Source organism: Mustela erminea, chromosome 11 (assembly GCF_009829155.1).
Source record: "Mustela erminea isolate mMusErm1 chromosome 11, mMusErm1.Pri, whole genome shotgun sequence".
Classification (NCBI taxonomy): Eukaryota; Metazoa; Chordata; class Mammalia; order Carnivora; family Mustelidae; genus Mustela; species Mustela erminea.
The window spans coordinates 53,018,687-53,042,290 of record NC_045624.1 but is presented as its reverse complement, the minus strand read 5'-3'; the positions used below and the strand labels follow the sequence as shown (position 1 = coordinate 53,042,290).

The window sequence follows — 23,604 nt, the reverse complement described above, 5'->3', positions numbered from 1 at the left end:
TTACTCTGAGTCTCAGTTTCTCTCTGCAGAATGTTTGCAGAGGTTTGGGACAGTCACTGACAGGGAGCACGTGATGGGGTGATCACGCAGTAGATGGGTCAGAACCCAGTTGGCCTTTCGTGTGCGTGGATCCTGTTGCCCCAAGCAAACTGCAGACTCCATCTTCTGGGGGCAAGGATTCACATGTGTTCCTTGGACTACCCCCTTCCCCCCCTGCCCCCACCAGAGGTCAGCCTGGTGCCCTCCATGGGGCAAAAAAGATGGGTTACAAAAGCATCATGAAACATTTTAGAGAGCCTGCTCCCCATGCAGCATTGCGCCGGACATTCCTACCCAGCATGTTCTCAAAGTGTCTTAGGATGCTAAGAGTGATTTCCTTTTAGACTTGTCATAACGGACTTTTTCCCTTTGTGGCTGAAGATTGAAGAGGAATTCATGCTGGCACCGGGATTTGCAGCCCCACCTAACCTAGATTACTCAGGCTACCATCAGTACATAGAGGAGAAGCTGCCTCCAGAAAGCCCGGCACTGTACGGCCTCCATGCAAACGCTGAGCTAGAACTCCTGACGGTGATGTCCAACACGCTCTTCAGAACGTTGCTGGAGCTACAGCCGAGGAATGCGCTCGTCAGTGAGGAGCTGGGGCAGTCCGCGGAAGAGAAGGTAGGCAGTCTCTGTTTTCTGTTGCGCTGTAACATGTTCACAGTGAGTGTACTGATCTAAGTGGTCCACTCGATGGCTTTTTCCCTTTCCATAGACCCATATAATCACCACCCAGGTGAAAATTCTTAACATTTCCAACACTTGGGTTCAGTCTATCCCTCTGCCTCTGCCCAAACCTGACCTCTATCAGCATAGATGAGCTTTGCCTCTGTTTCTTTGTCAAATGGATGCGTTCCTTCAGTACGTCCTGGTGCACATGCAGCCCCTCTCACTCCATGTTACATTTACAAGATTTGTCTGTATTGTTGCGTGGACCAGTGACTCAATTTTGTCTAGTATTCTATTGTATGTGTATATAGTTCATGCTTTAATTCATTCTATAGTAGATGGATGTTTGGGTTATTTCTAGTCTTTCACTGTTTTGACTTATCACAGCCATGAACATTCTTGGAGTCTTTTGTCAACCGGTACAGGCAACTCCCAGAGGTGTTCTCCAATATTCCTCACCCCCTTTCCTCGGAAGTGGAGTGGCTAGATTGTGGGATGTAATGTGTAGCTTCAGTAGATATTCCCAAACAGTTTTGAGAAGTGTTTGTACCACTTACACTCCCGCCAGCAGTGTGCACATTTCATTTGCTCTCCATCCTTGGGATGTGTTAGCAGTACTAATTCATTCTGGTTTTAACTCTGCATTCCTAGTCAAGGACTAAGGCTGAGCATTTTTTCCTATGACCTTGGTCATCTAGATGTAATCTTATATGAAGTGCCTGTTCCAGCTGCTCGCCCATTTCTTTGTTGTCAGTGTTTTTCTCACAGATTTGTAAGGACTCTATTCTCATTGTACATTCTTTGTCAGATGGCTGTATTGCAAACATCTCCAAATCTGGGACTTGCCTTACACGCTGTGTTTTTGGCTCTGTCATTTTGTTATGGTGTCTTTTTTACATTATCTTGGGAGATTGGCATTATTTCTTTTTTCTTTTGGCATTATTCTTTTGAAGGTATGTATTATCCTAGAACAACAGGGATGAGAAACAGACATCAAGTCTTATTTGGTTTTACATTTAGTTTATTTTCCCCCCAGATAAATTAGCCCTCATTTCCCTCACAATTTAATCAGGATTCGACTGACAAGGATTCAGGTTGTTGGAACACACTAACCATCAGATTTAATTATAGTGAGATCTGAGGAATTTTCATATTATTTCTTGAAATAGGGCCATTTGCTGAGGCCCTTGGTTGTCATTTAGAGGCTTTAGAATTTGTTGTGGGGTGTTTTATTCTATATACTAACATTTTCCTTGTATGATTGTTAGACCTCTTTGTTTGTTTGTTTTAAGATTTTGTTTATTTATTTGATAGAGATCACAGGCAAAGAGGCAGGCAGGTGGCAGGGGGAAGTGGGGGAAGGGGGAAGCAGGCTCCCTGCTGAGCAGAGAGCCTGATGTGGGGCTCGATCCCAGGACCCTGGGATCATGACCCGAGCTGAAGGCAGAGGCTTTAATCCACTGAGCCACCCAGGCGCCCCTGTCATTATGGTTTGTTTTTTAAGATAAAAAAGGAAACGTTCATCCATTTGGAAAAAGCTTTCTATTTTTTCTATTAATAGAAGCAGAGAGATGGATGAAGTCTTCATTTAGTTTTGGGGCTTTGATCTTTCCAACAAAGAAGCCGTCTATTAAACCAGAAACTGCGAAGCAAATAATCTGTAGATGCCTCAACACAGTGAACAGGCAAACAGATTGTGGCAATGACTCTTGATGCTTACTATATGCTAGGCAGTAAAGGACGTGCTTTACAAATAAGCCACTTAATAGCTTCAAGTAGTATCAGGATCCCTATTCCAGATTTAAGTTTAGGGGACTTGTCAGACTGCTAGAAAGGGACAATGAAGGAAACCAAACTCTAGCTAATTCCAAAAGCCATTCTTTTACCTAACCTGCCTACTATACTGTTTCATTCTTTCTAAAGATGCTGCAGGTGAGTTTAAGATTTCAGGACCTGAAAAATAACCTGCCAGGGTGCTAAAGCCATTTGGGATTAGGCTTCCAGAACCACAGTCAGTAGTGCAAGAAAGCAAGGAAAGAGTGAAAGCTGCCTGAGGATGAAGACACGCAGTATTCGTAAATCTTTTGTCCATTTTAGGTATTCATTGGTTTTCCCCAGTCCAGTAAAAGATGAGAAAAAATATGTACATTGAAGTACTACATACATTTTCACATCTTTAATTTATAAATCTTTTATTTCTTCAAGGCAGTAATTAAAGAAGACAGAGAGGCTCCCTTGGTATTAGAAATGTGGATCCAAATTGCTCCTAAAATTTTAGGCTATGTCAGTTGGGAGGGCCACATCATAGACTCACCAGAATTAGCTCAAGCCTAAAGGGCATTTTTGGTTCATGTGACTTTTCAAATGTTTTTTTTTTTCTTTTTTAATTAGCAGAACATTACCAAATATAGTACCTAAATGTTGGGATTCTACTTCCTCTGATTCCATCTTTGCATACAAGTGAAACGTAGATGATGATGACAGTTCTTCGATTCCCTAAACGCTGACAGCAAATAAACTGCAGACAAAGAGTAGCTCCTTTCCGGTGGGATCTGCAGAAGGGGAGGGGCTGCCTTGATGCAGAAGTAGTTGAGCTCGTCCACAGTGCATGTCCGCCCATATCCAGGGAGTAGTGGGCCTCTCTTAAATGCGTTAGCAGGCATCTTTGGGAGTGGTGGAATATATTCTGGGACTACTTTGAAATGTCAAGGGCATGGTTCCTGTGACTAAAAATGAAACACAGAGGAGCTAAATCTTGTGTGTTAATGATTTAAGGTTAGGAATATCTTGGATGACATTTTGGAGAAACTTCCAGAAGAGTTCAACATGGCGGAGATAATGCAAAAAAGCGCCAACAGAAGCCCCTATGTTCTTGTTTGCTTCCAAGAGTGTGAAAGGATGAATATTCTCCTGCAGGAAATCCGTGTGTCGCTTCAACAGTTAGACCTTGGTTGCAAGGTAAGTTTACAAGTTTAAAAGTGGTCAGTTTGAAATCTAACCCACGTCCGAGGACACTGACTATGTGGCCTCTCTTCTCCATGCCAGGGGGAGCTGCCATTCTCTCCTGAGATGGAAGCCCAGCAGTCCCAGCTGAGTTACGACACCGTCCCAGACACTTGGAGCAGACTGGCTTATCCATCCACGTATGGCCTGGCGCAGTGGTGAGTTGCCCCTCCCAGGCCCCCCGCCAGTATCTGCCTGGCTGCTGGCTCGGTGTTCTCAGTTCCTGTCGCATTGGAGCAGCTATGAAGAGTGTACTTAGTGAATTTACTGGCCTGTGGTTGTGCAAACAGAGCGCCACCACTTTCACTGGAGTCTTTTCCATGTGTTGCTTTAAAGGCAAAGATCAGTGAAAAGTTAGGGTCAAAGCAAGTCACATGCTGCCCCTTCCTTAGTTGTTGTTTGATCTTGGACAAAATACCTGATCTTCCTAGTGTCTGTTTATCATCAGGAAAATGCAGGTAACCATTCCTTCATTATTATTTAAATTGCCATGGGAGGCAACTTGAGTTTGCTTTCCTGTTATTTCATATGCTTATTTTCAAAGGTAGTGATTACCAATGCCATCTCATAGCTGACTTTGAAAAGATTATAGTAGAGGGGCGCCTGGGTGGCTCAGTAGGTTCAGTGGCTGCCTTTGGCTCAGGTCAAGATCCCAGTGTCATGGGATCCAGTCCCACATCGGGCTTCTTGCTTCTCCACCTGTTCTGCCTGCTGCTCTCCCTGCTTATGTTCTCTCTCTCTGGCATATAAGTGAATGAAATCTTTTAAAAACAACAACAATGAAAAAGATTCTGGTTGAGTATACAGGAAAGCTGACCGCTTGGGTGTATGGTTGTTGAGTGCAGAGCTGTTCCAGATTCCAGGACCAAAATTCACAGTTCCCTGATGGCCAGTGCTCTCTCCAACTGCTCCTTGGCTTTTGTAGTCAACATAGGAAGTTTCAAAGATTCTCTCTATTCCTGTATTCTCCAGTACCAGAATTTTTTTTCTTCCTTTCCCATCTTTTTTCCATGAACCAGAATGCTACTCCGAGCCTTAAACTGGAAAGTTCCATCAGAATTCCACATGAGGGGCACCTGACTGGCTTGGATGATAGAGCATGCAACTCTCGGATTGTGAGTTCAAGCCCCATGTTGGGCATAGAGATTACTTAAAAAAAAACAGAATCTTTAGAAAAATTTTCAAATGACTGCACCTTAGAACTGCCATCCAGGCAGCCAGGTGTTGGCTGTGTGGGCTGTGTGCAAACATAACGGAAGGGGCAATGTGGAAGGGACACAGATAACAGCAAATAACCATGGTGGGGGAAGAGTGAACAGAGCGATTCACTGGATTTCTGTGAACATGATGGATGTCCAAAATCAGATTTTGTATTTCCAATTAAAAATATTTATATTGCACTTAAGTTTTATAATAATGGTAATTTTTGGAGTCACTTCCATCTTGTTTTGTGCTTTCTGATTTCTGTGTTTTTCATTTATTCCAATTTTTTTCCAGCTTCTGTCAATTTGTCTGGGTTCCTTTCCCCTCCCCTGACTTTTCCTTTATTAAAGTAGGCTCCATGCCCAGTGTGGAGCCCGATGTGGGTCTTGAACTCAGGACCCTGAGATAAAGACCAGAGCAGGTATCGAGAGTCAGATGTCCAACTGAGTCACCCAGGCGCCCCCTAATAGTTTTATTTCATATTTATCCCTATACAGTTCCTGTTATTTTAGCAGAGACACTTTACACTGTAACCTACACACTTGATTTTTCTAACACAATGTAAAGTCAACACTTTTAACCTCCCTCTGAACATCAGCCTCTTCTGGTCTGCAACTGTAATTCAACCTAACTTTAAACCATAGTATTTTTGTTTTGTTTTTAGTCAATTATTTTCACTTTAGCAACATACATTGATTTCTTTGTTCATTGTTGCTTTTTATATCTCATTCTGGGCTCCTTTGTTCTGGGTCCTCTTACCTGCTAAAGGACAAGATATACAACAGGGCTTTCAGCTTATGTGGTGGGGAGTAAACAGGGCTCTTTGTGTGTCTGAATTTTCTTCACTCTTGCTCCATAGTTTACCTACATGTACAATTCTAGGATACCATGATTTTCTCTCAGCCCTGTGGTTTAGTAACTCCATTGTTTGCTGGCATTTATTGTAACCAATGAGACTGTAAATGTACCTGTCATCACTTCACAGCTGATCTCTTTTCTCTGGGACATTTTTAACATTTTTCTCTTCATCTTTGACGTTCTGCAACTCTACTCCTTTAGTTAGGTGTGGACTTTTTAAAACATAACCCCATTAGTACCGAATGGTTGTAAATGTGTAAGTCTGTCTGCCTGTTGCCTCCACTCTGAAAAATTCTTAGCACTCTCCCAACTCTGCCTTCCCCCATTGTCTTCATTGTATTTACCTACCTGAAATCTTCTATTTTCAATCTGTTGTCTTGTTCTGCTGTACCCTGGTTGATTTCATTGGGCCGGCGGGGTGGGGAGGACTCCATTTTTTCCAGTTTATTGTGTTTCCCCTTGCCCTTTAACATTTCATTGTCCAAAATCAATTTTCAATTCCATGTTCTTTATATGGGGGCAGGGGAAGTATCAGTCTTGGTTTCATAAATCCCTGTTTTTGTGACTATTACTCTAGTTTCTTAGGAGTTTAAACCTATCAAAGAGTCTTTCCCCCCCCCCCCCCCAGATTCTTCTTATGTTTATTTGCTAGGTTATCAACCTTCTTGTTTGTTGGATTTGGTACAAGTTTTTTATGCCATATAATCAGTTGTCTTTATATTCAAATGACAGGCTGGCTGGTTATAAAAAAAAATTAACCTTATTATTGTGGGGTGGCTTTATAGGCAGCACAGCATTCTCTGATCAAATGCTGCTGTGGGGGTGTCTGCTGGGAGGATTCCGTCTTCAGTCAGTATTAAGCTGTATCTTAGTATTGATTATTCATTGCCTAATTTTCCTGAAACACGGCATGTCCAACTTCAGAGTCAAATTTGTAATTGAGAAAAACTCAAATTTCCTAGAACTGTTTCCAATCTTTTTCCCATTTCATTTAAAAATGCTTACTCTGAACTCTTTCTACTTAATGTCCTTTTTCTACCTTCCAAACCTTAATCCTACTTGAACAAGCAATCATTTTTGTTTAAAAACCTACTGGAAATTGGCTACAATGCCTATCCCCTTGTGGCAACATTTTTAGATGGAAAGTCTTTTCTTTTCCTATCTCTTCCTGTTCTTCACCCTCCTGTCTTCAAGTAGGTTTTCCCTACAGCAGCTATTTGAAAGAATTTAAATTGGGCAGGACAAGGGCCATGTTCTAAGAGCAGGGATTTTCCTGGCAGTGACCCAGGTTTCTCCGTGAACATCATCCCTGCTGCTTTTGCAACCCTTAACCCAACCAGGTCCCAGAAAACTTGGGAGCTAGCCTGGGTGCCCCGCGCCCTTGGGAACTGCCTGCTGGCTTTGATCTTGGCGCTGTCTTCCATCTCATACCCCTGCTCCATCTTCCCTTTCTTTCGGACAGCCCTCAATTTTACGTTTTAAAGCTTGATGTGTTTGATTTTATCAGAGTCATTTTCCTGTAGCCTCCCTTGCGTAATTGTTGTGCTGATGAATTCAGAACCTGGGTAAAACCAGCCCTTTCTCACACCACAGGCAGGGAGAGGCTGGGAGGTGCTGTTTCTCTTCATTACCTGTCTTCCCTTCTTCGGGCAACAACTGTTAGTGGGAAGACCACAGCCACAGCGGTACTGTCCCTGCGCTTCCCAGCAGCCTTCCCCTGCCTTCTCGAATCCTGTACACAGTCTACCTATGTGAGATCACCACCCATCCCTAAAGTCACTCAGTAGGTTGACCTGAATTTTCCACATTCCCATGTTTCCTGTCCCTAATGGTAATAGTTACAAAATTTCAACAGGAAACAAAATCGAGCTTTTTATAGGAACAGTGTTTTGCAAATCTAAGGATGTTTTTGGTTATCAGTGGTGCGTCTGTCCCATCTTCCCTTGAACCTACCTCAGCTGATTGGAAAACTCATACTAAAGAACACGTCTGTGTCTCCCTGCCTGCGCTTACCAGGTTTAATGACCTCCTTTCACGGTGCCGGGAACTCGAAACCTGGACCCACGATCTTGCCCTCCCAGCTGTGGTGTGGCTTTCGGGCTTCTTCAACCCGGAGTCCTTCCTAACTGGTAAGAGCTGCCGGGCCCTCTTGCCCTGCTCCCCAGGGATCACGCAGGGGCCAGCAAAGGAGCCCAGAGAGGGAGAATGCCAAGTGGAAGGGCCACGTGAAATGGGACGGAGTGCACGTTAGTAAACATTTTCTGTGAAGGGCCACATGGGCTGCGTCCCAGTGGCTCCACTCTGCCCCGCCAGCGCCAAACCAGGTGACAGGGAACTACGGCACATGGCTGTCCCAGTAAAGTTCTTCCACAAGAGCAGGGCCGGTGTCCTGCAGGCATTTGCCGGCACTGGTCTAGCACAGCCCCATGCCCCACTGAGGGCCGGGAGCGTGTCGCAGGGCGGTGGCCGTGGCCGGCTCACCAGCGGCTCCTGTGAACCTTCACACCACCTCCTCCTTGTCCTCCCACAGCAATCATGCAGACCATGGCCCGAAAAAATGGGTGGCCACTGGATAAAATGAGCTTGACTGTTGATGTCACCAAGAAAACGAAGGAAGACTATGGCCATCCTCCACGGGAAGGTGCCTATCTCCACGGGCTCGTCCTGGAAGGTACGCTCCCCCGAGGAGCCCATGTAGGGCTAGTACCTGGAGGCCCGTTCTTAAATTTGGCTTGGCATTTGCCCTTGTTCACTCCACTCCTCAGCAGTCACTTTTCTCTAGTGCTTGCTGACCTCATTTCCTAGTTTCACAGAATTTTATACCAGGTTCTGTGTTTAAGGTCAGCCCAAGCTTAAGGCATTTAGGGTGATGGCTGTCAATTCAGCACAGGCCTTAACTTACTCTGCGGTGTTAACACGAGATGTAGATGCAGATTTAATTCAAAAATCTTAATTAAAAAAACCAACTTCACTGCTATTTTCCTACAAGACTTCTTTAAGCCCTTCGAATCTCTAAAGGGGGTTAAGAGGGAATGTGCTGAATTAGAGACAGTCACACTGTTTTGAGAACAAATTCATTAGCTCTACTGTGCCTGGATTCCTGTAGAATCTGTTTTCATGCAAATTTTAGACCTTTTGAATTTCAGTGTAGTTTTTTCACAGGAAAGCTGAGGTGTGGAGCCCTGCTTACCACCACTCCCCACCCCCCTCTGTGGCAAGAAAGCTCCTGACAAGAAGTAACTGCCAAACCAAACATTTATTGCCTCCAACAGGAGAGGAGTAGTACCCACATGGCACATTCTTGCAACTCTTGTGTTTTCTCGGTAGGTGCCCGATGGGACACACAGTCAGGAACCATTGCAGAAGCCTGCCTCCAGGAGGTCACATCGGTGATGCCCGTCATCTTTGCCAAAGCCATCCCCGCGGACAGACAGGAAACCAAACACACGTATGAATGTCCCGTGTATAAAACCAAAATGAGGGGCTCTAACTATGTGTGGACCTTCCGGCTAAAAAGCCAAGATAAGACCACCAAGTGGGTCCTGGCCGGTGTGGCTCTGCTGCTTGAAGCATGAAAACGGGCCACAGCCAGGATGGTCACTGGGGTTCATACACGTTAATTTACTTTACTGAGAGCTACCAAACCTCCCTCCCACTTAGATAACTTTGAAGTAATGTACATGTGCCTTAATTTTGTTTAAACACCATCCTTAATAAAGTCTCCCCATCAGTGAAGGGGAATTTTAGCTCTTGCAAACATTAAACAAAATCTTTTTAAATTAAAAATGAGCCCTGACATTCTTAGTCTGGCAGCAGGTGACTCCTGAATGAAGGGGCAGCCGTTCCCGCCGGCCAGCAGGGCCCCATGGCCTCCAGTGTCGTGAAGGTGACAGTCTACTTTCTGTTCATTCAAGTTTTCATAAAAATAAAACTCTAGTACTCACAAGATCTACGAATAATTGCACTTTGTAATTTAGGGGAATATTCTTTCACAAATTCCAATGACCCAGAGAAGGGTTAACTGTGTGGTCCTGGACTAGAGGTAAAGATCAAGGCCACACAGTTAAACAGTGTCAAAGGCAAGAGCTGCTTATACAATGTTTTCTCTGGAACTTACCTGGACTTTAACTCCACCCCATTTAAACTGCTTTTTTTTTCAATCATAAGCAGGTTCTTTTAAACAATTCAATATATGTAGGGGCCTGCGGATACATGTATAGAGATTCCTCTGCTGAGCCGTCTTCCTGAGAAATCTTTTTAGACAATCTTAAAAAAAAATAGCATTTAGGTCTACAAAGAATTTCTGTATAAAAACACAATGGTAAGAAATCTTAGGCACAAGTGGCATGGCAGGGCCGGCCGGCGTGCTCTACGGTCAGCGGGCTGGCTCTTCTCTTAATGGTCTTCCACCAGCTGCTTCTGTAAGCTGAAAGACAGAGGGGATGGAGGCATATACAAGGTGCATCCTAGGCTCAACCCCTCATGGAGAGTGGGGAGCCCAAGCCTGGATCTTCGATGCAAGGTTGGTCCTGCCTCGTCCTGCTTCCGAGAGAGGAGACCCTGCAGGCAGGCCCCAGGAGCCCCCGGCCTCACTCCAGAACGGAGCTCTGGACTTCGGGGCTGTTTCCTCAGCACCAGAAGGTGAGCACAGCCTCCCTGGAGCACACCACCCACCGCACCCTGCTCGGCCTGCACCGTCTCTGCCGCTCCCCATTTTACACAATGAGGGGGAAACAGGCAGTTCCCAGATGAAAATTCTAGCAAAGGAGGGAACGTTCTAACAAGGCAAACAACAGTCCTGAGCTGCTGCCACGTGAGCAGACAGGGAATGGGTGGCACTCAAGCCTCTGCCGGCGCTGGGATCTCAGCCTCTGTCGTGGGACACTCACCTCTCCAGGTATTCCTTAACGTTATTGTAGCCGTAGAACTTGGCCAGGTGGATGAGGATCCCCGTGGCACAGCGGCCGTCCCGCTTCCGGCAGTAGCTGCAGTTGCAGATCCCGCGGCAGGGAGGGCACACCCAGTCCTGGAAGAACGGTGTCCCCGTGACCTCTGCGCGGGGGCCCAGCCCCCCACCGCCGCCCCTCCAGCCTAGAGTCCCATGTGCCTTCTAGGAAAGAGCACACAGTGACCCCATGGGTCTCCCTCCTCCACCTGTTTCAAGGCCCAGACAGGCTGACCACCCAGGGTGCCGCATGGGCAGAAACCCAACCAGCAATTGTGCAGAATCTGAGGAGGACAAAAGAGCAGTGAGACTGAGGTGTGAATTCGAGCTCTTCTACTTCCTAAACCACTTCTTCACCGGAGTTGTTTAGATTCGTCTGCCCACTGGGGACAGGACCTGTTTACCCCACATCCATAGGCCAGGGGCAAACTGAGGGCAGAGGCTCCGGAGCCAGACTGCCCAGGTTCAAGTGTATGGATCTTAACCATACTATTATCTCATTTTACAGAAGGACCTGAGGAACAGGGAGGGTATATACCTTCTTCGCTAGGTAAACGAACTAGCCAACCACAACAGAGAAAAAAAACCTTAGACCAGGGCCCGGCATGCCAGAAGCACTCTCCACAGTGACCTCCCTGCCCCCGAGCTTTGCCCGAGCTAACCCCGCTGCTGCAGGAGAGCACACAGGTCCACCTTCGAAATCAGAACTGTAAAAAAGCGTGGCTCTGACCCCTGCAGACATCGCCTCTGTCATACCGGCCAGCGTGCTCATTCCAGAAGGAAGCTGTACTTTTCATTTCCTCCCGCGTGCTGGGTCGTGGGGATGGCGCACTGCAGCTACCGGTCCCCAATAGGGCCAAGGAGCCCCTCGTTCCACCTGCTTCTCTCTGCCAGTACAGTTCATCACAAGCGAACACGACTCCTACCGGGTCCAGCAGCGCGGATCTCACATCCTCCCCGTAGCGATTCCTCAGGCACGGCCCGCAGAACTGTCCTCGCACACCGCCGCAGCTCTGGTTCCGACACACGGTCTTGGTGTCGATGGTCTTCTGCCTACACTGGTGGCAGGTGTTGCCCTGAGGGAGGAAGACGGGATTTAGAGGGTGATACCCACAAGGCCACATGGGGCCATGTACGCCCATCGGGGCATGAAGCAGCACGGCCTCTTTGGCACAAACCACAGCCCTGTCTAGAAGCCCGGAAGGAAGGACATGATCAGAGGGACCAGCAGAAAGCCGTGAGGCAGGGGAGGAAGAGCCCAAAGACGGTGTCAGGGGCCCAGTGGCCCTAAGTCTCAGGCAGCAACACGGGGCTCTGGCCTCGCTTCCGGGAATCCCGGTCTTTTCAGAATACAATTTGTTGGTGTTAAAATACTGACAAGTAAAAACCTCTTACTACCTTAATAGAACACTGCCTCATCTAAAAAAAAAAAAAAAAATGCATACCACCATGAAGCCTCCCTCCGAATCACTGTTTAATAAAAAATATTTAACCCATTTCCTACTGACTGAAGATACTCTGTCAAACTAGTTCCTATGGCTGTATGAATCAAAAAGCACACACACACAAAAACCCCCAGTCACCCGACAGTGTGTTTTTCCACTGTTTAAAACAGGAACACTCTAAAGATTATTTAAAATGTGACTATTCTAAATGCGCTTTTCCAAACTGTATGCCTGCCTTCCCAAAGATCATATGCATCCCCCAGAGACCTTTCCCGAGAATTCCTACACCAAGGGGCTTCCCCTTCCCAGTCACAGCTGACCCTTCCTGTCAGAGGGGAGAAGGCCTGGGGGTATGAGCCCAGCTATAGTTTAAAGACAATGCAAGATTTCAAATACCACTGCCTCAGACTCCCCATTAGAATCACAATCATGTGAATTATTTGTTATATATAATTTACCAGAACTTTATCATAGATTTTATCTCGAACAGTTATGGCAACATTTTCTAAGTCCTCTTCAGTGATATCCTCCACTGGCCGAAAAGATGATATTCGGTGACGCCGTCTGTACCCCTGGCATTTCCCCTGTAAAACAAACCAAAGCAGAACCTGGCATAAGCTGTTTTGACTGGTTAAAAAACACATAAAAATTTCACACTCTGAGGGCGCCTAGGTGGCTCAGGCGGTTAAGCCTCTGCCTTTAGCTCAGGTCCTCACCTCAGGGTCCTGGGATCAAGTCCCGTATGAGGCTCCCTGCTCGGTGAGGAGTCTGCTTCTCCCTCTCTGTGCCAACTCCCCGCCCCCCAGCTCATGTTTTCTCTATTAAATAAAATCTTTAAAAAAAAAAAAAATCATTTCTCACTCACAAAGCTCTAGACCATAATGTTAACCATGTTCCGCTTCTACTCCTTCTACTCCCCTGGCATCACTCATTACGGAGCTCCTGCCACAGGCACGGGGCCAGCTGCCTTCACGGTACGGTGATACAACAGTAAATGAGCAGCCCAGGTTTGCCCTGGCCAAGAAATCGTCAGCAGCAGCTATAAACTCTGTGAGGACGGGAGTGAACCACAGTGAATGGCCACACCTGCAAATGGGAAGGACCTAGTTTCTCGCTCCAGACTCTGAAAACACTTAACACACCCTGTCCTAAAACTGAAAAGTGAGGAGGAATCACTGCCCTTTCCCACCAGCAAAACCACAAGGCAGACTGGATGGGATTCTGTTGCCTCCCCGGCAGATTAAGCTGAGGGTCTTAACCCTGAGCAGCTCCTCTGCTCGGCTGAGGTGGAGGGCGCTCTCCAGCCTACAGCTCAGGTGGGAGTGGGGGGTTTCGTCCCTGAGCGTGGTCCCGGGAACACCAGCGCTGCCTGGGAATGTGATAAAGATGCCCACCCAGCAGCACGCCTGCCGGGTCAAAACCACAGCACAGGCTTAGACCAAGAATAACCTGTTTATGGTGCTCAGAAAATACCCCACTCATCGTCTTCCTTCTCCTGAAACTGTAGAACTCTTCTGCAAATTTGGCAGCTGAGACGGTGAAGTTCTCCAGGGCAAACTTCTCGGGAGGCCGTGCGCTCCGGGTTGGGTTGGTGCGCCGGGTGACCTGTCCCTCGGAGAAAGCCCGCCTCGAGGCCCTCTTCTTCTGCAAGCAAGAAGAGCACAGACCGCTGCAAGGGGAGCTGCCTTGAATAAAAGCCGTCTGGCAACAGATTCCATCTGTCAGTGCTGGCATCAGGAATTATAAAGGAGTTCTACTTACAGAAGCTGAGTTCGGGGTTCGTACTGGGAAGAAATCTGGCATAGAGTTCAGTTCCGCCAGTAGCTGAGCGAGCTGAGGGTCGGAACAAAACAGAGGACCTCACATCAGTACTGCCACGCCTCGTTCATGAACACCTTATTCCCATGTCCCCAGTTTTGCCAACATGAGAAACGTGACTCAAGTAGTTCAAGTACAGTCTCAACAGTTGCTGTGTTTTTGACCTCGTATGTAAAGATTTCTACCTCCAGAGGGAAGGTGCTGGATCATCATTCATAGGAATAAAATCTATACCCATTCTTTATATATAAAGGTCGTCACAGCACATGATGAACGGGCGCCTGGAATGAGGTGGCTGGCTGAGGAGGTGGGACTCCTGACGGGGCCCCTGACGAGCAGCGTGACCCCTGGAACAGATCATCGTGCACAGGTCTAAGTCAAGTTTTGTCAGTTTCAAAACAAGAGGTTCAACTTGACTGTTCGGACAGTTACTTAGAGCTCAAAAAAACCTGTTTAGATTATTTTTCAATAGAAAAATAACTTGTGAAAATAATCCCATTTTCATAAGAACCTCAGAACACCGAATAACAGGCATTAATATTCCAATCAATTCAGATTTTTAATTTTAGATTTAAACAAATGTACAGGTGTCATTAAAAATTCAAAATTATAGTTATTTTAAAAATGCAGATACAGTGCTAAAAATTTCCCTTAGCTAATCACAAATATGTCTTAGGATAAGCTACACTCAAAAGGAGGCTCTTTATTTTCTTACTAGACATCTAAGGCTGCATATATACGGTATCATATTATGCTTTTTAAAAAGAAAATATTAGAAATATTCCAAAATACTAAAAGTAACTGAATGGCAGAATTCTAACTCTGTATATACAAAATTAAGAAGCCAACAAGTTAGTGACCAAATACAGAAAAACCAAATACACAAAACGATTTCCCCTTGTGTCATCATTCATTCCAGGGAAGACATGTTAACGCGATTCACAACTGCTCAGTGTAATACGGAGGCCTCCTGCATTCCCTCATCTGAGGTCCTGAAGCCCCAGGGGGTCATCAAAGGATTTCTCGCTGCAAGCTGCTCACCACAGCCCTTACGTGGGCTCCTCCACACCCAGTCCGCATCTGCTCCTCTCTGCTGGGAGCTGCCAGCTGTTCAGGCCTCCCCTCTCCAATACCACCACCTAGTGGAAACTTAAACTTTCTAATAGACAGGAAGTAGCAAGAGGTCACCGCACCAGAACAAGGAGCTGAAAATCGTCCCGAGGGCTGGCTTTCTATTTCCAAGCCACAGCTGATCCAGTGTCAACTGGCTGGGGGTTCAGGAAGAGAGGAAGGACACCCAATACCCAGGGGACACTTCCTGACGGCAGCCAGGGCTGCCGCGGCTCCCAGGACAGCCCCGGAGCCCCAGAGCCCCAGAGCCCCGGACCACCCACCACGGGGCCTTACCATGGCTTTGTTCTCCCTGATGTTCATGGTCCTCTTCAGCAGAGCATCCGAGCCCTCCTGGCCCTCATCCCTGGACTCGTCCTCGGACTCCGAGACCGAATCCTCTCTTTCCTTCCCCTGTCTGCAGCTTCTCTTTCTTCCAAGAATGGCTTTTTTACTGTCCTGTAAGCGTGTGCTAGAAAACGGCGGCTCCGAAGAATTGTCGTCTGACTTTTTTGCCAGTTTCTTGGTGGGGAACTGAAAGGCTACTCGAAGACCGATACCGCTCCTCCTGGGTCTGCTTCTTCTAGGTGTAGCCTTGGCTCCTTCGTCGTCCTCCTCTTCCTCACTCACTGAAGATGCCTTACCCGCATCACTCAGATCTGGCGCATCACTCAGATCTGACTCCACAAGCTAACAAAACCAAAGAGCAGAGACCATGTTTCGTGACAGGCCCCCCAGAACATGTCATTTAAAAGCACTCCGTCATTACTGCAGAGAAAAGACGAGAAGCAAGCTCCCCCTTCCTCTTGTGAGCTCCGGCTGAACTCTCAGTGAGGTGCTCTGCTGAGGCATGTGGTGGAGAGCAGGCATTCTCCTGCTGCCCTCTGGCCCGGCCCCGGGGACTGCCGCCTTCAGAGCACGGGCTGCAAGCGGGGCGCTCACAAAGGAGGGCTCTTCCACTGCGCAACAGCGGAGTATTTGGAGGACAGGCCAAAGAAAAGGCTGTGCGTGGTGTAAGCATTAGCGTCAGGTAACAATGGAGCGCTCGGGGAAGACAAATACTCTTCTGCCCTGAACAGGAGGGACAGGGCTTCTAGAGGGGACAGGAGAGCTGACCTCACCTCAGCCAAGGACAGAGGAGCAAGCAGATGATGGGGTCAGTGGGGCAGCCTTATCCCCAGGACATGACAGGTCCTCCCTGCCAGGGTCGTCCTCTCCCTGTCCTGCAACCCGTGGAGCTGCAGGGAGACATCAAGGCAGACAGCTCTTGGGCTGTTGTGAGGCACCTGTTCTGTCAGCTCAAGAAACTTTCACCCCCAATTATCTGATTCTGCTGGATATGGGTTTCTGGCATTAAAATGGATCTCAGTCTTACACATGAGAACACAAAAGGCAGTGGCAGGTTCACGTTACCCAGGTGCGACATGTGACATCTCAGATGCCAGGGGACTCTTAACAATGGCAGACACAGGCTTGACTATGGAGATCAAGGCCCCCTCTTGGGCATCTTTCCTTTACCACATGCAAAGACCCTCTCTCAGGGACTCTGGACAACAGGGCCGCTGTCAGCAGAACAAGGAGCAGCACCACAATGGGCCCAGGTAAAACCCTTTACTGAGGTAAATGACAGCTTCCTCCTCAGTGACTCCCCTACACCCCAAATTCCAGCTGGACTCAAGTTAAAAATAACGCAGAGGACAGGCACCTGGCTGGCTCAGTTGGCAGAGCGTGTAATCTCAGGGTGGTGACTTAAAAGCCCCACACTGGGCATGGACCCTACTTTAAGAAGGAAAAAAAAAAAGCTAAAAAATGTTTTGGGGCACCTGGGTGGCTCAGTCGGTTAAGTGTCCAACTCGATCTCAGCTCAGGTCTTGATCTCCATGTCATAAGTTCAAGAACACTGGGCTGGAGCCTACTTAGAAAATGAATAAATAAGGAAAGCGGGGGGCAACGTGCAGATAGCTTCCAAATCTTGGGATATGTATCAATCCACAGCATGCCAAGGAGAGAAATAAGACCACAGTGTACTGATTTTTTTTTTTTTTTTTTTTTGGTATCCTGAACTTTCTACATCAGTAGCTTTAGAATCCAAATGTTGGGACTGGAGGAATCCAATGTTAGGAAGACAGTGTTGGAGAACTTCAGAGGAAATCTCTCTCAGATTGGCTTTATTTATCTGCATCATCCTCAAACCCGTACCCCTTTACTAAGGACCCTGTAAGGGACTAAAGTAGACAAGGGCAAACTGTAACCAGCAATGGGGACCGAAGGCAAAGCGCACGAGGCCCAGCACCACCGCTGTGGGGGCTTCACATACAGCTGAAAGACCACGAGACACCAGGGGATAACATCCTACCGTCAGAGAATGTGGTCTCGCCAGTCCTCACTACGGTGGGTGGGAGGTCGGGGAGGGAGACAGTGACACGTGTTGGCTCGCTGCCTGGGGAAACCAAACTTGTAGGTAGACCTGCTCTAAGCTATGAGTTCTAATCAATCAGCAGGTCACAGTTCATACCCCAAATGTATAGACCATGAATAAGGGGGGAAAGAAACCTTTGGAGTAGTTTTCCAGTGCTAGGAACACAGATTCTCTGAATCACCTGAACTCACTTAGCCAAAAATCAGAGGACAAGTCAGTCACTAAGAGTAGACAATACCCATTAGGGTCTGGAAGGATTTTAGTTAAGTGTCTTGCTGGCAAAAAACCAGAGGCTGGCCAGCCAGACCTCCAAAGTAGGTTTGGTACTGGTAGGTTTTGGTTGGCCAGTACCAAACCTACTTGGTACAGCTTATTTAAACTTCTACCCAAGTTCCATGCCAGCTCGCCAGCCAAGGTTCCTCAGGAGCTTCTGAATGGGAAGAGGTTTAACCTCCATCCTTTATCTTGATACCAAAGAAGAAACAGTGGGCTGATTTGGAGGGATACATGGGTGTTATTTTTCAGTTAGCAGAAGACCCTGTGACGCCTGGAAAAAACCCAAAGTTTCTTTAAAGGTACCCGGAGAGTCCAATACTAATTGGCAGTACACTGGCCCCAACATGGGGAGTGAAGGAAGAAATCATCAAGTCTCCTGAAGGTCAAGTGCTGAGAGCAGACCTCCCTCAGCAGTCAGACAAGGTCATCTTTATCACTGAAAGAGCATTTCTGCATCCAAACCAAAAATACACAGGGAAAACTCTAAGTTTGTACCATATCTACATTTTGGCCAAATTAACTCCAAACCCAAGAGCATGACTTTACAAACAACAAGAAATGACTTTAAGGAACTTGCTACTCCTAGACAGACTGTCCTCTTTCCAGATAAAAGATGTTCCCGAAAGTCTAAAATAAATCCTTTCAGAAGGACAATAAGGGACACCTGAGACATGTCCCCCCAAACCCCTAAGGTACCAGGAAAAGACAAGTGGATTTCCTGTAGGAGAATAATGGACTGGTGGGCCAGGAATTAGCCTTAGAATAGCCAATTCTATATTTTGTTAACCAGCTTAGAAGATAAACATGTAAGAAAAAGTCATTCATCTACAAAGTGACTTCTTACAAGAAAATACAATTCAGAAACAGGACAGAAAATATGACAACCCACACTCTCCCGTGTCGATAATTCTTACCATGACTTCTGGGTTACTATTTCCATTCAGGTCGTTCTGCGTAAATCCTTCAAATTCTTCCGTCTCTGAGTCAGTGTCCTCTATAAAAATTCTTCTTAGCTCTTCTGAGAAGTATTTGGAATGGAAACGTACATCTTGCTAAATTAAAAACACAAATGTCATAAAGAAAGAAGAACAGAGGTGACAAGGGGGCTAAGCGGAAGTGAAGAGTTGTTTAATGGGGAGTTTCTGTTCGAGGGGATGAAAACGTTCTGGGTCACGGGGACAGCTGTGCAACCCCGTGCATGTCCTTGATGCCACCGAGCTTCTCCCTGGCAAGAACCTCAGCACTCGCCCACACTTAAAAAATGGTGAAATGGGAAATTTTATGCTATGTATATTCTACCGCAATAACCGAACATACACCCATAGACACACACATCTTTCTATAGATTAGAGAAACAGAACTGAACAATTTGAAACAACTACACCATTTCCAAGAATCAGCATGGCCACGGGCTCGGCCAGCTGCTTCTGTGGCTGGTGAGTGGCAATGGACTTCAGCTCCTTCCGCCAGGGCTGGCCATCAGGAAGATGTGCTCTCACACAGAACCGAACTCACATGGGAAGGAGTCATGGGGAGCAGCCCTGGCTCCCTGCCATAGGCCGACTCTCCCTCCTAGCAGCTGTCCAGAGCCGGCTCCCCCAAGTCAGGGAGCACAGCCTGCCTCGCTTCCAAGACAGCAAGTTGTTGTGCAGAAAAGGGCCAGAGCCCTACACACCCCTCCATGCCCCCTGCTGAGAAAGCCGCCTCTGCACCCTGACTGCCCAGGGCAAGGGAGGATGGGAGCGTCAACCCCCCCAGCCCCCAGGAGAGCCTGTCCTGCAGGAGGTGGGAGGCCAGCAACCACCGACAGGTAGCAAGTGAGCAGAAAGAAAGATGCTCTAGGATGCTTAAAAAAGAAAGACATTTTCTTGCCATTTGCGACAACATGGATGGAACTAGAGCGTATCATGCTTAGCGAAATAAGTCAAGCGAAGAAAGGCAACTATCATATGATCTCCCTGATATGAGGAAGTGGTGATGCAACATGGGAGGTTAAGTGGGTAGGAGAAGAATCAATGGAACAAGATAGGATTGGGAGAGAGACAAACCATAAGTGACTCTTAATCTCACAAAACAAACTGAGGGTTGCTGGGGGGAGGGGGTTTGGGAGAAGGGGGGTGGGGTTATGGACATTGGGGAGGGTATGTGCTTTGGTGAGTGCTGTGAAGTGTGTAAGCCTGACGATTCACAGACCTGTACCCCTGGGGATAAAAATATATGCTTATAAAAAATTAAAAATTTAAAAAAAAAAGAATATTCACTTTAAAAAAAAAAGACATTTTCAAATGACTTTTTCTGTCTTTTGAACCAGTAAAAGGCAAGGAACGGGGCTCTCTAAATGGCTCTCTTGACAGAAAGGAGGGAACAGACAGACCTGCACTGCGGAAAGGAGACCCCCAGACCGGCCTCCTCCAAGCTGGCAACCAAGGCTGGAGTCAGTGTCCCCAGCTGCCTCTGACGTCTCTTCCTCCCGCACCCGATATAGCAATGACCCCTCCTCGCACCACATTTGGTTGGAGAATCTGTATCTCCCCCACTGCCTCTCCCTGACTTTAATTATATACTTCCTCAAGCTCACATCATCTCTGGAGAAAAATAGATATAATAGATGAGTGGGAAAATTTACAGGGGATAGAGAAAGAAATGTCTGCATCTAGCATTTTTTTAAGCTTAAATGTCTCCTATGAATTATTATGGGTAATTGGAATGAGTGTGCTTGGAGCTAAATTACTTTGTTTCTTTGTTGATAGCTGTGGTGCAGCTGCTTGGGAAAAAAAAAAAATACAAACACAAAAGGGAAGTTTCTTTAAAGTGAAATTCAAATGATGTTTAAGAAAGACCAAAGTCAACCCTGCTGCATGCTGTGTGCAAGTCCGTGTGGCTTCTCTTGGCTGGTTAACATGCATCATGCGTGTATGGGGTCAGGGAGGAGAAGCCACAGGGCCGGGCTGATTCTTAAGGAATACCGGGACATGGCTGGCTGCCACAGAAAGCCACCAGGAAACTGCTACGTGCCGGGGCAGGAAATATCCGGCTCACGGAGCCCGGAGCTGGCCTCTGCAGGCGGCTCTAGGGCAATGGGGTCTCTGTGTCCATTCTGTCATACACCCACTGTCCTTGCCTCGGGCCCAGAGAGAACAAGTCACATCACAGAGGAGCAAGCCCCAGCCTTCCGTCCTCCGGCTTGCTTCACTCGCTGAGCTGGCCTCACAGGGAAGTGGTCGGCCTGGGAGAAACTGGTATCCTTGGTGACCAGATCAAACCCAGAAAGAACTCAGCCACCGTCCTAAACCAAGGCCCCTGCTCTTCTCCTCCTCATTCCACAAGCTATGAAAACTGTTCTGGGGGCACCTGCGTGGCACAGTCAGTTAACCGACTGCTTCTCATCTCGGTCTTAATCTCAGGGTTGTGAGTTCAAGCCCCGCTCTGGGCTCCACGCTAGGCATGGAGCCAACTTAAAAGACAAAACAAACAAAAAACGAAAAAATGATTCTTAATGCGAGTGTGTATAAAGCAAAATATCCACTCCATGGTCTCACTGCTGTCTTGGTTACAACGCTCACACAGCTCTCTGCTCTTCAGAATTTGTGACCCTTTCAAGTCAGTAGCAGGCAGTATGGTCTGGCCCAGGTCCCCTGCATCCATCTCCCATGATCAAGAACGTAAAGCAAGTAACAGATGAGAAGAGCTGCAGACAGAGCACTTACACTTTTTATTTTGAAGCTCATGGGACAGGAAGAAACCGACTGGAAAATGATGGTGAGCTGAGCCCGTCAGTCCGGCATCCCATCTCAATTCCACCCCGAGGGGGCTCCTTCACCAATGGGCGCTGAACGCATGGAACATGAGGAAAGGGACAGCATGCGGAAGCTGTGCAACCCAGGAAAGCTGGGAGGCATCGGTCACGTATGGGGCGCCTCCCCCCGAGGAGGTTAACGGTTTAGTGGGGCAGTGGGACAGAGGTGAGCATCAGTGTGATAAAGGCGACACGAGCAATATGGCACAGAAAGAGGAGAAAAGAAAAAAAGAACAGAAAAGAATGAAAAAAAGAAAAGAAAACAGGAAGAAAAAGAAAAGAGAAAAGAAAAAAAAGGAAGAAAATCTAGTAAAACTTCAAGCAGCAGCAGCAGCAACAGCATTTGAACTGCATCAGACTCTAGAAAAATAAGAAGACACATAAGCAGAATGAACAGCACAGCCCAGTGCCTACGGCAGGTGGACTGGTGCCCCTGTGGCTTCGGGTCCCCTGCAGCAAAGGGGAGCAGTGAGAGGGACGAGGCTGCCAAGTCATGCTCCCAGATCTCCAACATCCCGACCTGGACATTTCTCAGACATGGGAGCCTAGACACGTCACCTCACTGCCCTGAGCTTTAGTTTCATCCCCTGTGAAACAGGGATGACGACAACACCTCCACTGTCCCCGGGAGGTGCATGCGTTCAGGGCGAGCTGTATGAAAGCACAAGGTCATGGGCCATCTCAGACACACCGGAGTCCCCATCTATGGCTCCCCACCCCCAGCAGGGGGAGCAGGAAAGGCAGGTCTGACTGCACAGAAGGAACAGTGCCCAGAGCAGCAAAAGCAGCTGCTTTGGCTTTTTTGTTTTAAATTTCCATATTTGAATCTAGTTGACCCAGAGTGTTAATTAGTTCCCAGTGTACAACACAGTGTTCCACATTCTTTGTACCTTATGCTGTGCTCAGTAGTGTAGCTCCCATCTGTCACCACACACCTCTGTTCAGTATCATTGACTAGAGTCCCTGTGTTGTGCCTTTGTGCCTTTTCCGCCCCATGACTTATTCGCTATATCACTGGAGGCCTGTACCTCCCACTCCCCTTTCCCACCTTGCCCATCTCCCTACCCCGCTCCCTGCTGGCAACCAACAGTTTGTTCTCTGAATTTATAGGTCTTATTCTGCTTTTTATTTTTGAGATTCCACAAGAGTGAAATCATATGGTATTTGTCCTCCTCAGTGTGACTTAGTTCACATAGTATAATACCCTCTAGACCCATCCACGTTGCCGCAAATGGCAAAAACCTCATCCTTTTTATGGCTGTATAATATTCCATTGTACACATACTCAGCATCTTCCTTATCCATTCTTCCACTGACAGACACTTAGGTTGCTCCCCTATTTAATCATCAGGAAAACACTAATCAAAACCACACTGAGATATCACCCCATGCCTGTCAGAATGGTTAAAATCAAAGAGACAAGAAGTCAGTGTTGAGGACGTGGAGAAAAAGGATTTACTCGTGCAGCACTGACGGGAATGTCCATTGGTGTAGCCACTATGGAAAACAGTACGGAGATTCCTCAAAAAATTAAAAATAGAGCTACCCTACGATCCAGTAATTTCACTACTGGGTATACACCTCCCCCTCCCCCCCCAAACCCCCCAAACACTACTTTTAACAGCCCTGTGTTTATTGCAGCATTATTTACATTATTTACAAGAGCCAAGGTAGGGACGCTGCGTTGTTTCATGATGCCAGGGCGCCACTCTCCCTCATGCCTCGCCATGCTCGAACAGCTTCTCAATAAGGCAAGGAGCATGACCGGAGCTCAGTTTCGACACGGAGGTAAGGGTTAGGAGGACCAGGGGAACAGAGGAAGGGAGGGAGAGGAAGGGACGGAGACGAGCAGCATGGCAGAAGGGTCGCAGGTGCCTGCGAGGGAGTTGGCAGATGGGAGAGGCGGGGGAGGGGTCACGAATACCAAAGACGGAGATAAAAATGAGGAAGACAAACGGACAACCAGGGAAGGAAAACGGTGAGTTTTCCTGATCGAGACTGGTCGGACTGGCAGTCAGAC

The 23,604-nt window shown here is 47.3% G+C and overlaps 2 protein-coding genes across 7 annotated transcripts in view; one reads left to right on the top strand and one right to left on the bottom strand.

Annotated features, from left to right (window-relative positions):
* The window catches only part of DNAH11 (dynein axonemal heavy chain 11), a 324,465-nt gene extending 315,068 nt beyond the window's left edge, over window positions 1-9,397 (top strand). For both annotated transcript variants that reach the window (XM_032305983.1, XM_032305984.1), the window contains 6 exons: window positions 421-663; window positions 3,487-3,669; window positions 3,757-3,872; window positions 7,792-7,904; window positions 8,306-8,446; window positions 9,103-9,397. In XM_032305983.1, the coding sequence (XP_032161874.1) occupies window positions 421-663; window positions 3,487-3,669; window positions 3,757-3,872; window positions 7,792-7,904; window positions 8,306-8,446; window positions 9,103-9,350 (1,044 nt within the window). In that variant the 3' untranslated portion in view covers window positions 9,351-9,397. The remainder of the gene's footprint in view (window positions 1-420; window positions 664-3,486; window positions 3,670-3,756; window positions 3,873-7,791; window positions 7,905-8,305; window positions 8,447-9,102) is intronic.
* An 11-nt stretch (window positions 9,398-9,408) lies between these two features.
* Window positions 9,409-23,604, bottom strand: part of CDCA7L (cell division cycle associated 7 like) — a 47,266-nt gene continuing 33,070 nt past the window's right edge. For 2 of the 5 annotated variants that reach the window (XM_032305985.1, XM_032305989.1), the window contains exons 3-8: window positions 18,703-18,840; window positions 15,391-15,783; window positions 13,927-13,998; window positions 13,615-13,809; window positions 12,624-12,749; window positions 10,835-11,796 (exon numbers count right to left, since the gene is read on the bottom strand). In XM_032305985.1, the coding sequence (XP_032161876.1) occupies window positions 11,422-11,796; window positions 12,624-12,749; window positions 13,615-13,809; window positions 13,927-13,998; window positions 15,391-15,783; window positions 18,703-18,840 (1,299 nt within the window). In that variant the 3' untranslated portion in view covers window positions 10,835-11,421. Of the gene's footprint in view, window positions 10,202-10,664; window positions 10,802-10,834; window positions 11,797-12,623; window positions 12,750-13,614; window positions 13,810-13,926; window positions 13,999-15,390; window positions 15,784-18,702; window positions 18,841-23,604 lie in introns of those variants that run through there. The other 3 variants (XM_032305987.1, XM_032305988.1, XM_032305986.1) reach the window with 3 other exon arrangements.